The sequence below is a fragment of the Trachemys scripta genome, chromosome 4, assembly GCF_013100865.1.
Source record: "Trachemys scripta elegans isolate TJP31775 chromosome 4, CAS_Tse_1.0, whole genome shotgun sequence".
NCBI lineage: Eukaryota > Metazoa > Chordata > Testudines > Emydidae > Trachemys > Trachemys scripta.
The window spans coordinates 134,013,034-134,027,690 of NC_048301.1; the positions used below are offsets into that span (position 1 = coordinate 134,013,034).

The following is a 14,657-nucleotide window of genomic DNA, read 5'->3' on the forward strand; positions in this document are numbered from 1 at the left end:
CATCTAGATAAAATTTTTGAGATTTTGAAATTTTTCTTGGCCCAAATCGGGATGAAATGTGAAAATCTCAAAACATTTTGCAAACTGAAAAATCTGAATTTTTTTTTAGTTTCTGTCGATCAAAACATTTTATTTTGATTTTTACCTTTTTTAATTACCTTTTTTTGCTATCATTAGCTTAAATTTCTAAACAAAAAGTAGTTTTGCACTGAAAAAATTGATTTTTTTTGTTTGAAAAATAAAATTCTAACTCTTTTGTCCCCAAATTTTTCAAAACAAGAACTTCCTCAAAACCACCCTTTTCTCACAAACCGTTTTGGTTTCAGTGAATTGGCATTTCCAAAAAAAAAATTTTTTTTTGCTGAAAAATTCCTGACTAGCTCTAGTCAGTATCACTCAGAATCCGGACTGGTAAGGTTCTAACCTCTAGTGAACACTTCTCAAATTCGAAAGGTAAGCTTGGTTTTGAATGAACAGATAGGGATGTAGATAGACATAACATTCTGTGGGAACATTTGTTATAATAATACTGTAAGCTCAGGCTAATATAGCAAAAAAAAAAAAAAAAGCATCTTTAGCATTTGCACGGTAGAATCAACCTGGCAACACACGAGGGGTGGATTCTTGCTGGAGCAGTGAAGGGAACAAGGAAATCTGATACATTTATATTGCCCTAGAGGTGTGGCTTTCCCGTTGTGGCACACTAAATCCTTCCTGGTGGGTTACAGAATGAGACATTTTAAGATCCAAGCAATAGGAGTGGTGGGGTACTGGAAGACAACTGGGATACTGGAAGGGAAGGGAGATCAGTGAGAAGATCTTTCTTTTATGACATGATCCTCAGAGTGAAAGAGTTGGATGACCACTGCCATAAAACCAAAGAAGATTGGGAAGAAGTTAGGAGGTGAGTGAATGTGATTTTAAATAGCAGTAACCCTGGTGGTCCTAAGCGCTTTATTCTACAAGTCCTGACGGCTGCTAAGGATTTGACTTCCCCTCAGAAATATGTTGTTTGAGAGCATCAGCAATGGCTGAAGAAATCATTCTAAGGACCTGGAAATCAGCAAAGAAGTCAAGTGCTAAAGGCTGGTCCATAAAACATGTGATCTAGATGGGATAATACAACATGAAAGGAGAACGAGTGAGGATTTTCAGGAGACAGAGGGGCCAAGTTCTTGGTAGAAGCCCAAGACATCAGGAGTTACTGAGGGCTGAATGTGGCATTTACATGGAGATCATGGCATCACTGCTCTGTTCTGGGACAATCAGGATGTCATGTCTCTAGTGTTTGTTTTTTTTTATAATATATCACACGCTGCCCTGTATGTTCTATCACGTAATAGAAGTGTTTATATCTGGTTACCGAATCTGTTACCTTCTATCCACAGCCCATTGCTTACAGCACTCCTTTACTGCAACACAAATAAAAAAAAATTAAACAGACCCCCACTCTCTGCCTTGGTGCAGTAAAGTTGTGTGAGGGGACCAGGGGGCAAAGACCAAGAAAAAGGGATGGATCAACTTCTACTCCATAATCCTGTTGACTCCCGCTGTTTTCCCCATCCGTCTTGTTTGCCTGTGCAGACGGGAGGGTTTGTGGAATTGGGGGAGAGGTGTGAGCAGGACGGAAGGATGGCTTTGGAGTTCACTGTCTTGTGCTCTGGTTGCAGAGAGTTCCAGGGATCATAGGAGGATTTGAGGGGAGAGGGAGGCCTGGGTTCAGTCTCATTCCAGCTCCTCCCCCATTACTGACTGGCGAGTTTGAGGGGCCAGGGAAGGTGTGTGTGGGTCAGTTTGTTTTCACCGTCCCCATACAGGCTGGAGCGTTTAGGAATCAGGGGAGGGTTTTGGGGTGCAGAAAGTCAGAGTCTCCTGCCTCCTAATTTGGGGGGGGGGGAATTCAGGGGTCAGAGTCCACGAGGGGATTCTGTGAGGAGGGTCCTGAGAGAGGTCATGGGCTGCAGTAGGTTACAGACAGGAGAGTTTGTGGGGAAAGTCAGCGGATACTTTGAGCATTAAAGCTGCTCTCATCTCTCAGTTGGGGGCTCAGGAATAGTGGTGTCTGGCTCAGCATTTGCCCCTATCCCCTAGACACAGAAGAGTGCGGGGGGGGGGGGGAGGGGGGGCTGCAGGAGATGTTGGGGCTCAGAGTTTGCTCCCTCTGCCGTCCTGCCTGGGAAGGTGAAGAAGTGGCCAAGGGTCCATGTCGCTGTGGCTCCAATGCAGGAAATCTCCATCATGTTCTCAGTGCACCTGGGGGTGGGAGGAGCAAAGCCGGCCTCTGCTCCATCACAGCACCTGGGGAATAATCAGAGAACAGAATTCACCTTCCCATCTCATCAGGATCACATCGAAAACCGGCATTTGGCCCCTCCCCACCTCCGCCTTTTCTGACAGTAGTTCATCCAGGGGAGGGTTAGAATCCTTTGGTGGATCAACATAGAGGTAAAGCGCTGGACTGATCCAACATGGGAAATGAATTCCCCTTTCCCCAAGGAAAGGGGTCAAGGGGATCTGATTTTGCTCCCACTGAAATCCCTGGACAAACCCTCATTGATGTCAACGGGGCTCAGCTAGTGGCTCCATTGTCAGAGCAATGGGGCAGGAGCTCTCTCAAGGGCTAAGGGAAGGGGAGTCTTTCTGCTGATGTCAATGGGCTATGGATCAGGCCTGAGATGAGGAGCACTGTGTGTGCACGGTTGCTCCAGGGTTGGAGGGCAGGGAGTGTGTCTGGGCTCTAGCCTCACCATCTGCGTGTAGTCCTGCTGTTTCAAGGCCTTGTGTCCATACACCAAGGCGGCGATGGCCGTGCATAGCTCCAGCAGGCACAGCAGGATGAATATCAAGTTAATCCCATGACTCAGAATCTGTGGGGAAGAAAGCCCAGGGGAAGTCATCCAGCAACCCCATTGCACGGAGCCACCTCATCCCGGGGGAGGCCTGTGCCCCAGCTGGGAGGTGTCATTACTACACAGCGAGGGGGTGAGGACTGCCTGAGCTCTCCTCTCTGCCACATGCCCTGATAGGGGGCAGGTCATGGCAATGGGGCCCAGCCATCCAGTGGCCAGACATACTATGTGTTGGGTCCTGCGTGGCACTGACTAGGACTCAAATTAGCTGCATTAGGCAGTGACTCTCCCAGTACAACCAAAGGGAATCCCTTCTCCTCCCAGGGCTGAGCTGGGCAGAGCCTGTCTTGTTTCAGAGTCTAGCGCCCTGCCCCTCCTTCGTCTCTGGCTCTTCTCCTGCCCCTTGTTCTCACTCACTCTGTGAAGCTCACCAGAGACGCTCATAGCTTTGGCAGGGCCGTGGGCCAGGTCACACCCATGGGGTCCCAGGTAGATTTCAGTGACCCACCTAGCGTGTTTGAGGGAGGAGGGTTTGGCAACAGGGTGGAGGGCAGGAAGGGGGGAAGCGGGGCAGCTTCTCATGGCACAATATGGGCCCCGCAAAGGCCACGTATTAAAGCATAGTCTCTGTACTGTTCCCCTCACTACGGCCATTGTGATGGCTGCCATCTTGGCTGGCGCACCAGGAACTGAGCTTGGAGCCTCTGGAGTGTGGTGTATTGGAAACGGTGTTAAAATTACAAGCACTCACTTTATATTGTAGGGGATCAGCCTTAGCTAGCCGCTGGGGGAACTGAACTGGGGAATCTCTAGAACTAAACTATTGAGTCTTTACAGGTTGAGCTAAAGAGCCAGGCTCACAAGTAGCTCTTGTGCACCAGGTGCTATGGGGACCCATAACACCCTCACACTGACCCTACACCCACTCCTGAGCTTCCTCCCATAAGGCTGTTCAGCTGAATGATCCAGTCCCCATTCCGGGCTACATACTGATGGTATCATTATACCAGCGGGCCAAGGAAAAACTGGTCTCTTTAAATCTCAGGGTGCTGAGTTGAAGCAGTTCTCAGTGTGGGCCCCATCTAGCCCTGGGGCAATGCTGCTGTTGTGGAGGCACCCCGTTAACAAAAGAGCCCGTTCCTAACCTCTCCCTACTTATTGCTAATCTCAAGCAAGCAAAAATCATGAGCCTCAAAGAATTGCAAGTTTGGTGTAAAAATCATGAGATTTAACACCCCCCCACAAATATGGGGTTCATTTTATTTGCCTTTCGGTTCCCCACAGCCAGAAGCCTGGAGGAACCTTACTTTTTTTTTTGGTTTTAAATGGCAGCTGAGAGTCTCAACTAATCAACCTAGTCCAGGAGCTGGGGCTTTAAGAAAAACACCAAATATTGTGCAACTCAAATAAATCTGCAAGAGTTGGCAGCACCGCTTGCATCTGAGCCTCTCAAAGGGCTTCACAAACATTATGATGGCCAACTCACCTGAGAAAGGCACTATTAGCCCCATTTCCTAGATGGGGAAACTGAGGCATAGAGTGGGATTGCAGAGCAAGTCAGTGACAGAGCTGAGGTCTCCTGACCCACCCTGGTCTAGTGAATAACTACTAGAGCTTCCCGCCCCTCTTGTTTGATTGAACCCCCCACCCCCAATCAGGTGGACAGAGGGATTTGTTGCCCCTTGCTGAGTTTCTTTTCTCATGTTGCAGAGCCAGTGGGTCCTGAGAGGGATGATCCCAGGTCTCCTGGAGTGCTAGACCCAGTCAGGCCCTGCAAAGAGGCTGTGGATTGCTGCAGGAGTGGGGGGAATGGAAGAGGTACCCACGTAGACAGATTGGGAGCAGTTCAGCGGGGTCATTTTGCCGCCCTCATGTATGTTGCACCACGGGATGTCTTGGCTGATCTCCACGCTGTGAATGATCACAGCTGTCAGGGTGGCCAGGATGACCAGGCCGCTGATAATGTAGCAGACTTTCACCTGGATCAATCACAGCCAATTAGAGGAGAGCAGGGCACAACATCTGTCATCATTACAGCACTCACCGAGATTAGCGCCCCAGTGCAATGGTGGCCCTACAGGCAGTCTCTGCCTCAAAGGTCTTACCGTCCAAACAGACTAGGCAGAAAGAACTGTTATAACCCCTGTCCCCCGCCTCCCACTCTACAGGTGTGGAACTGGGGCACAGAGATGTTAGGTGCCTTGCCTGAGGTCAAATCTGTGGCAGGACTGGGAAAAGAAACCAGCTCTCCAGATCCCCTGGCCAAAGCCTTAATTACAAAGCCATCCTCATGGCACGTTTATAATAAGGGTGTAATCTCTAAAGGCTCTGCTGTCTGCAGAGGCAGGCAGCCAGTTTGTGTCCAGTTCCTCTCACACAACACAAGTAACAGTTTGGAGGACGAGCAACTGCCACATCCGGGCCAATCAGCTGAGGCACCTGAGCCGACAGTCCATGGGCTGAAACAGCTGGGGCTGCGTGGCCTACATTGGGGAGCTCTGGGGTCTGGAATGGACTTCCTGTGCTGGTCTACGGAGTCTGAGCATGTTGACTTGGAGGATGCAGCGTATCTGTTCCAGCAGGGGGCGATGGGGCTATATTGTTATGCAGTTGTGATATTAAAGTCCTAGGGCTCTATTTTGTGAGGCTCGGAGCCCCATCAACTCCCAGCAAAGTCCATGGGCTCAAATCTTCATTCCGGTGGATGCAGGAATGGAGAGGGTTGGGCAAATATGGTTAAAGCCACCCTTGCACATCCCAGCCCCTAGTGTAAGGGTCCATCTACACAGCAACTGGAAGATGTGACTCCCAGCTCAGGTAAACGTGCACATGCTAGCTCTGCTCGAGCTAGCGCCTAAAACTAGCAGTGCTGGCCACAGCGGCACAAGCCAGGTAACCTGAGTATGTACCTAGGATCCTGGACAGGGTTGTACTCGGGGCCACCACCCATGCCGCCATGGCCATGCTGCAGAGCAAGCAGATGTTCGTCTGCCTGAGCTGGGAATCCCACCTCCCAGCTGCAGTGTAGAAACGGCCTGAGTTAAAGTAGGCTCAGGGCTTCTGAAATTTACATCCAGGCTATGTAGGGCCTCCTAGGTGCCATCAACCGCTGTGGCTAGCTGTAGTGCAGCCCTGCACCAGTCCCACTCCCATGAACAAAAATGCTTGGAGGATATTTACCAGCCGGATGCTTTCTCTTCTCTCAGCCTCCACCAGCACAGATCCTGAGGACACGAGCTGCCCAGGAAACAGCAAATGGGGAAGAGTCATTGGCAGGTTCCCATCCCACTCAAAATCACACGCACGTTGGAACTGGGTGGAATGAACCCCACAGGACTATGGGCCATGGAAGCCCTGCCCCACAAGCAAACACAAGACTGGGGGAGGGATAGATCAGTGGTTTGAGCATTGGCCTGCTAGATTCAGGGTTGTAAGTTCAATCCTTGAGGGGGCGTTTAGGGATCTGGGGATTGGTCCTTCTTTGAGCTAGATGACCTCCTGAGGTCCCTTCCAACCCTGATATTCTATGATTGTCACTAGGATCAAGGTGTAAAGAGACCCAAATTCAGGTTTGGGGAGTTCAATGGTGGGACTGAGGTCTCACAGGCTCTCAAGTCCCATCTCATGGGATTCCCACTGCAGAGGAGCTGGGATTGTCCCAAGTTTTCAGAAGCTAAAGGTTCATTGTCTGGTGCCACAGTGCAATCTGCTGGGTGTTTCCTTATGGAAAGGTGGCTGTGAAGTTTTCCAGATGGGATTTGCTTTTCCTCCATGTCACCATCTGGATACATACCCTCCATGACAGATGGACAGGACTCTAAAGCCTATATGCACGGGTAACTGACCCTGAGCTTGGGATTCAGAGAGAGAATTGCATGAGCCTTTTGATCTAAGAATAAGGGCCAATTTAGTCCCCTGCTGATGGCTGCATCAGTTTCAGTAGTGTCTTATGGGGTGCCGCCACTAGAAAGGGGGGAAAGATCTACCATCTCCCAGACTGGGGTGTATACGCAGTGGAGCCTGATTGAATGTAGGGGTGAATTTCCATTGTACCCCAGAGGAGTTCTTCCCTGCCAGAGCTGGGGCCTCTCTGTCGCAGCGGTGATTGGGGGGTGAAATCTAGCAGACTGAACCCCTCCCTCACACCAGCCTGGGGAATGGATCTGATCCGGGACAGGATTGGGGTAGACCAATGTCATAGGGGTAGGGTTGCCAGTCTGCCGCAGCATTCAGGGGTCTCTCCCATGTTTCCATGAGCCTCATTTGCAGGCCTGCAACCCAAGATGTGTGTGAGCCTGCAACCCAAGATGTGTGTGAGCGCTGATGATGGCATTCTGGCCCAGGATGGTGCACATCTGCATGCCGTGACCCTGCACCATGGGGGGCCTGATGGAGCTGTCAAAGTGTTTGCAGGGTCACCACCATCTTCTCCTCCCCTCCCAAGGGCTCAGTGCATAGCACACTCCCTGTTGTTCTGAAAGCCTGCCTGGCTATGCTCACTGCCTTCTGTGCCATAGTCCAGGGCATATGCCAGAGCAGATTTGTTGAGCCATGCCCCTGCCGCCCCTGAAACTGGATCAAAGGGCTGAGCTTCTCACTCCCGGATCTGTCTGTGCCTACCAGCAAGCCAATCCAGAAGTAGACTCCGCTGGCCACAGTGAGGGCTGGGGCTGGGGATTCAGTTATCATCAAGGCAATCCCAAAGGAGATCTGAATGAAACCAGATACGATCTGTATGACCTAGAGGGGAAGAGGAGATGGAGCTTGGTGTCACTTATACACAATATGTGCAGCAGCATTACCATGATCTATGGCATCACTGTTATCACCATAGCCACCATCACTGACATCATTACCTCCATCACCTTGCTATCACCCCATCACCCTGCCAACCTCATCACCCCCACCATCATCATCCCGCCAACCCCATCACCCTGACATCATCATCACCCCCATCAACCCAACCAACCCCATGACCCTGCGAACCCCATCACCCTGTCAACATCATCACCGTCATCAGCCTCACCAATCTCATCACCCTGCCAATGTCATCAGCACCACCAAACCCATCATCCCATCACCCCGACAACCCCATCATCCCCACCATCATCACCACCATCATCCCCACCAACCCTATCACCCTCACCAACCCCATCACCCTGCCAACATCATCACCCTGTGAAAGTGAAATGAATTATATTAAAGAAATAGAATGAATTAAAGAATGCTGTATGTACCTTTAAGTAGAAATGAGAAATGCTGCAATCCAGGTGTCAGGAAAGCAGACATTAACTGTTAATCAATTGCTCCACTTAAGGGCGATTGGTGAAGCATTAGCCTTAGATCGATAAGAGTTAATAAGGAAGCAGGATATGCATATTGTGCCCCAGGCAAATTTTACAATTTTGCTCTCTCTGTCCCTTTGTTTAGTTCGCACCCTTTTATCTGTATAAATAAGACTGTTTGAATCTTGCATGGTGCTCACATTATCTGAGTGTTATTAGCAGAGCACTGTGCTAATAAAACAGAGTGGTCTGACAAACTGAGTCCTGAGTCTAACTTTGACAACCCCCATCAGCCCAACCAGCCCGATCACCCTGCGAACCCTATCACCCCCACCATTATCACCTCCATCAGCCCCACCAACCATATCACCCTCGCCAACATCATCACCATGCCAATGTCATCAGCCCCACCAACCCCATCACTCTGCCAACCCCATCACCGCCACCAACCCCATCACCGCCATCATCCCCACCAACCTCCTCACCCCTATCAGCCCCATCACCCTCGCCAACATCATCACTACCACCAACTGCCTCACCCCCGCCATCAGCACCACCCTCAGCCCCACCAATCCCATCACCCTGCTAATATCATCACCCCATCACACTGCCAATGTCATCAGCACCATCATCCCGTTAACATCATCATCACCATCACCCCTGCCAACTCCATCACCCTGCAATTATCATCATCACTCCCAGCACCCCCACCAACATTATCACCATCGCCCCATCACCCTGCCAACATCATCACCGCCATCACCCCCACCATCAATGCTAACCATCATCTTTACCATCCCCAGTACCGTTATGAACAGCAGCTGCATCCCCACTACTGCCATTGTCATTATTTTCTGTTTTCTCCCCCCACCCCGCCTGGGGAACAAATTGTGACTTTCCGTCACATCACCACTTCAGACCTCCATTCCTGGAGGAGCTCATCTCCTGATGACCCACAGTATCTGAGACACACACGCTCAGCTTCAGCCCTTGGGTTAGCCCCAGACCCTAAACTTATCAGCAGAATGAGAGCAGATGGGGGAAATCAACTGGGTTGAGGCACCAAAATCCTCCCATGGAGATAATCCTATCTGTCTTACATTGCTGGCTGGCCAGCATTTTTCTGGGCACACAGGGAGATGTTTATGTCTTTGGATGCCAGGGAGCTGTTAAGCTAGGAAACCCTGCAGCTGTAGCACTTTGTGGTGTGCTCTTGCCAGCTCTCGCCAGCTAAATGGGGCTCAGGCTGTGTTAATAGCACCAGGGGAGGCTGGTGATGCAATAGGGGTGTTCTTCATTTGGGGTTAGCTCCAGACTTGCTCCCTAGGGAAAGTGGGGCACTTGCCTTTTGGAGCAGAGATAAAACTGAGGTCACTCATGGTCTTTTAAGATGCCAAAGGGGGAGGCTAGATCTGGCCTCCTGGCTCATGTAATTACACACTGCCTTCCCCAAATTTCCCTCCTGCTGTTTCACTTGCATATGGCTGCGGCACAGTTGTTGTGCGTCACCCCAGAGGTGGCTGCATTTCAGTGGCTGGAGGAGCTGCAGCGTGGAATCTTTAGGGATGCAAGGGGCTATGTGACCATCCAGTGGGGGGAGGGGGGGGGGGTAATGCTTACAGTTCAGCTGGCGCTAGCTGGGTCCCCTGTTGGGCCATCTCAGCAGCCAGGCAAGGGCTGAATGTGCAGGGCGCATATTCCAGTTCTAAGACACGCACACGCACACGCATACGCACACGCACAGTCAAGGGTTAATTCTTGCTTCTCTAGGCTTCACCCACAGCATCCTTGCAAGTGAAGGCAAGGAGAGTCCATTAGTCTCCTAGAGAGCCAAGGGGAAGGGCCCAGCTGCCCCTCGCTAAGTGCACTGTGTGTGTGTGTGTGTGGGTCACTCTCAGTTCCCCTTCGTTCATCCAGCAGAGATGTCAGACCCTCACCCCCAGCGCCTTGGGCTGTGCCTTCCTGAAGCCTTTGACCTGGGCCGAGCTGGGCTGTGGTGCCGTTGAGTCCAGCTGTGCAGCCCGGGGGTCGGTCTGCGGGACGACCTCTGTGACAATCTTCACCCCCCCGGATTCTGTCACTGTTGTTGCCATTTTGGTGCCAGCTGTGGAGAGAACGGGAAAGTTGGGGTCAGCAGCAGGACAAGGCAGGGGCAGGGGAATGGCAGCTCCCCACTGCAGCAGTCAGGCAGAGGGGAATCCGCCGCCTCCTGCCAATGGAATGGGACAGCTGACTCCTTCCTAGCTGGGGAATCCCTTCAGACAAATAGCCTATAGGGGAAGGGTGAGCTTGCTATGGGCATCCCAGGGGCCTGCTCGCTAAGGTGATCCCAGAGGAGAGATCCCAGAGACCTGCTCTCTAAGGGGATCCCAGAGGAGAGACCCCGGGGGCCTGTTGGCCAAGGGGATCCCAGGGGAGAGATCCCAGGGGTGAGCTCACTAGGGAGATCCCAAGGGAGATCCTAGGGGCCTGCTTGCTATGGGATCCCAAGGGAGAAGTCCCATGGATATTTGATGTACAATGATCCCAATGGTTTACCCCTTAGGGTTTCCAGAAGGAGCTGGGGGAGGGGTGAATCCCAGGCTTCACTGAAAGGCAGTGCAGGGGCTAATGAGGCCAGTCCTGTGGCTGCATTCTGTGGGGACAGCAGGTCAGATCCTGGCCCCTGTCACATCCCAGGCACCTGGAAGTTATGAGGCTGCAGGCTTCGGGGAGTGGGGAAGGGGTCATGGCATGAGTAACCCCACTCTGGGTAGACTGCAGTGAAGACTGGTGGACTAGCAATACGAGTAGGTCCCCAGGATCCAGGGCGGGCTTGGACAGCTCACATTGAAACCTGCCACATCTTCACTGCAATTTTGTTCCACACTAGCTCGATGAAAGCTAGTGCGGGTATGTCACAGTGCTGCAGTCAGACCTCTGAGAGAAGCATGGACATACTCAAAGATTGCTTCATGCCAAACACGTGGGTGGAATGCCCTAGCAAAGGGAGAAGAAATCCCAGGGGATAAGGATAAGTGAGTGGGTGGGGTTAGAGAGAGGAGGCCAAAGCAGGGAAGGAGGACACTCCCCATTTGCTGGGAGAAAGCAGGGCCTGGGGAACAACAGAACCAAACAGAGATGGGTGGGGGTGAGAAATGAAACAACAGGAAGAGAGAGAGTGAGAGGGAAAAACAGAATTGGTGTGAAGGGGAAGATACAGTAGAAGAGCTATAGGGAGGGAGAAGGAAACAAAGGGAAGGACAAAAAATGAGGAGGAGGGACAAAGTATTTGGGAGACCAGATCCCAAGGCTGTGCTCACCATGGGGATCTCCAGGCGAGCTCCCTATGGGAGGGAGGGATAGAATGACTGATGCAGAGGAGGAGGAGGAAAGATAAGAGAGAAAGAGGGAGGGGGAAGAGAGAAGCACATAGGGGAATAAGGAGGATGGAAGGAGAAATGAAATGATGTACTCAAAGAGACACAGAGAGAGGGAAATCGGCAGAGACGCATTTTGACTCCTGCTGTTCAGGACTCTTGATGGATTCAAAACTACCAGGATGCAAGTGCCAATCTAACGATTCCCCCCAGTTCCTTGGAAATCTCCTAGTCCCCCAGCCCCCCAACCTAACAATCACCTCCCAGTTCCTTGGGGATCTCCCCAGGGCTGTCCTTAGGATTTATGGGGCCCTATGCAGTATTATTAAATTGGTGCCCCTATGCCCGATGGCAGCCTGGGCTCACAGCCCGGGGGTGGGAGGGTGCGGGCGGAGGAACGAGGCAGCAAAGGATAGCGAGATGCCTGGTCCACCTCACGGTGGCAGAGAGTCACAGTTCCCCACAGAGACCCCCGTACCCTCTTCCTCACGCAGAATGGACATGCAGAAGGTACCTAATTACAAGCACTAAACTTGGGAATAAAAAATGTCAGTCACAGGTTTTTTTATATGCCCTGAAGTTTGCAGACATTTATTTGCAAAAACTTTGTAGTAAGGGCGAGTCAGCAGTCTTGCTGAATACAACATTAAATATTATGGAATACATGATGCAGCTCTTCTCTGTTTTACATTTTCTTAATCAGTATTTCTAAATTGCTTTTATATTTTAAATGTACTCTTAAGCCTTCATAAAGTAATCATTCCAGATTACTACATATTTAACTCACTGAAACAAAGACATTATTTTAAATTAATCAGTCACAGAGGTTTAGTGTGTTCATAACAATGTTCATTGCTTTTAGAAAAAGGGAACACTCATTTACTTTATGTGAGCTCCATAACAATACACCTGTTTATGAAATTTCACCAACTTGAAAAAATATGTTTCCAAAGATTTTAGGCATAACAAAGGATTTTATATCTTACTAAGGTACTGATTTTGCTGGAGAGTTCTTAAAACTAGTTCATCAGATAGTCAGAAATAAAGAAAGGGAAACTCTTTGTCCAGCTATCTGGAAGGAAAGGGCTGTTGTCCCTTTAAGGGCTCTCTTCAAGGTGCGGGGGTGGGGGCGGGGGAGAGGGAGAAAGGGATTGACAGGAAGACTTTGGAAGCAAGTTTTTTTTACTATAGTAATTAAAATTAAAATGTGTATTTTAGATAAGGGTGGTTTTTGAAGGATTTATTTAAAAAATCATATGTCTGAAGATCCAAGCATTTAAGGCTAAAGATGATTGTGCATCTAAAAGTCTATGCAAGGATTTTTTAGAGATGTGATTTCATAATCTTCATCAACTCATTAATGAAATATTTTAAAGCAAATTTTAAACTAAGGTCTTGAAGACTAACATGTTAACAGATTATCGAGGGGGTGCAAAATTCAGTTTAAGATCAGGTGGCATAAGGAATACATAATCTGCAATAGCCCCGCATCCCATAGTCCAGGGCATGCATCACAGCTCTACAACAGAACCATTACAGTAACGCACAACTGTTTTTGTCAGTAAATTCAGAAACTGACAGTATATACCTGGGGTTTGGCAAGTGCCTGTTAAATGGCTTCATTACCACTTGAATGGCTCTTTAACAGTTTCAGTGTTGTGCTAATAGGTCTGGCAGGCTGGAGGCTTTTTCACTTTTTACTACTAGATCTCCTCAGGAGTAAGAGTCACCAGGCTGCAGCAGCCAGCTGTGGGAGTTTGCAGGAAGGGTCAGAACAGGGATAGGAAGAGCCAAGGGGTGGACACTAAGACTCAGTGGTGGCCAAAATTTTTAGGTGCCCTACGCAGAATGCAGCCATTCTGCGAAGGGCACCTAAAAATTTTGGCCACCACTGGGTCTTAGTGTCCACCCCTTAGTGGCTGCATTCTGCGTATGCCTAAAGATGGCTCTGGATCTCCCACTCCCCCCCCCCCCCCCCAACCTAACAATCACCCTCCCGATCTCCCACTCCCCCCCATCAATCTAACAATCACCCCCCAGTTCCTTGGGGATCTCCCACTCCCCCCATCAATCTAACAATCGTCCTCCAGCCCCTTGGGGATCTCCCACTCCCCCCAGCCCCGCACCCTCAGGGTCTCCCTGGCTCAGCAAGTGTCTGTCAGGGGGAATGCAGGGGGCTGACCCGCTGCCTTCACTTACTCTGCCTAGCTGTCTGGCTGGTAGGACGCCGTGTGTTGTGTTGTGCAAGCCTCAGGCTTCTCTATGCCTTGGCAGCTTTCCCCACCTCGTTGGCCAGAGTCCAGTGGTGGGCGGGAATGCAGAGAGCATGTCAGAGGAACTCATTGCCATTCTGGCAGCTCCGCACAGACAGGAAGTTTGTTTGTGGACATTTGTGAGGGTTCCTCTTTCCCAAGTCTCCCATTCTGGCCTGTTTCCCAGAGCCGGGGAGGGAAATGCGGGGCGGCGAGAGAGAGGATCAGTCCACCTCTGTGGATCTGGGTGCCTGTAAGAGAGACAACATGGACCGGAGACAAAGACCATGTGCAGGGAGAAAATAATGTTAATTACTCTGTATTTTCATGAAGTATGCATCTGTGGTGCCCACAGCACAGCCCTGTGCACTTGGAGGTCCCTCTGTATCCCCAGTATATCTTCTGTATACAACATTGGCCCTGTGACCCAGGGAGCCCTTGATGCCAGCTGGCAGAGGGCACAGGGGATCATAGGATTTTACAGGGATCCCCTGGACTGGCTACCTGCCTAATAGTTCACCCAAGGGTGGCATGTGAAGTCTCTAGTGAGAGCCAGTTGCCTACTGGTTGTCACGGTCATTGTGCAATGTACGTACAGGTAATATTTAAAGAGTCATGTATCTATAATAAAAAATACGTTCTTAAGGTCTTGGAGTTAAAGCCGGTCACCAGGCAGTGACATACCTCGGAGATGTTCCTTCCAGACAGAAGGTAATAGACACCTATTTCCCTGTCTGGCCATTTGTGTGTTGTGCACCTCTCAGTAGATGTCTATTTGCAAACTGAGCCAGGTGTGAATTGAGGGGCTGTGAAATCTACAAAAAAGAAGGAGAAACAAGCAGCAGGGGTGGGGGTGGCCTGTTGATGAATAAAGATAAAGGATTGACCTGGTATATCTTGGTGTGCAAGAGA

The 14,657-nt window shown here is 50.3% G+C and overlaps 1 protein-coding gene across 2 annotated transcripts; it reads right to left on the minus strand.

The window, feature by feature from the left end:
• Window positions 1-1,301: 1,301 nt before the first annotated feature.
• On the minus strand, window positions 1,302-13,859 carry LOC117876005. 2 transcript variants are annotated; one of them, XM_034767684.1, is made up of 7 exons: window positions 13,693-13,851; window positions 10,072-10,238; window positions 7,470-7,589; window positions 6,030-6,086; window positions 4,676-4,828; window positions 2,748-2,867; window positions 1,302-2,298 (listed from the first exon to the last, which is right to left on the minus strand). In XM_034767684.1, exons 2-7 carry the CDS (start codon window positions 10,225-10,227, stop codon window positions 2,290-2,292), a joined length of 615 nt encoding a protein of 204 aa, XP_034623575.1. In that variant the 5' UTR covers window positions 10,228-10,238; window positions 13,693-13,851; the 3' UTR covers window positions 1,302-2,289. The 2 variants fall into 2 exon arrangements, with proteins under 2 accessions (XP_034623575.1, XP_034623576.1); XM_034767685.1 differs by lacking the exon at window positions 2,748-2,867 and having other exon boundaries at window positions 13,693-13,859.
• Between the last annotated feature and the right edge of the window lie 798 nt (window positions 13,860-14,657).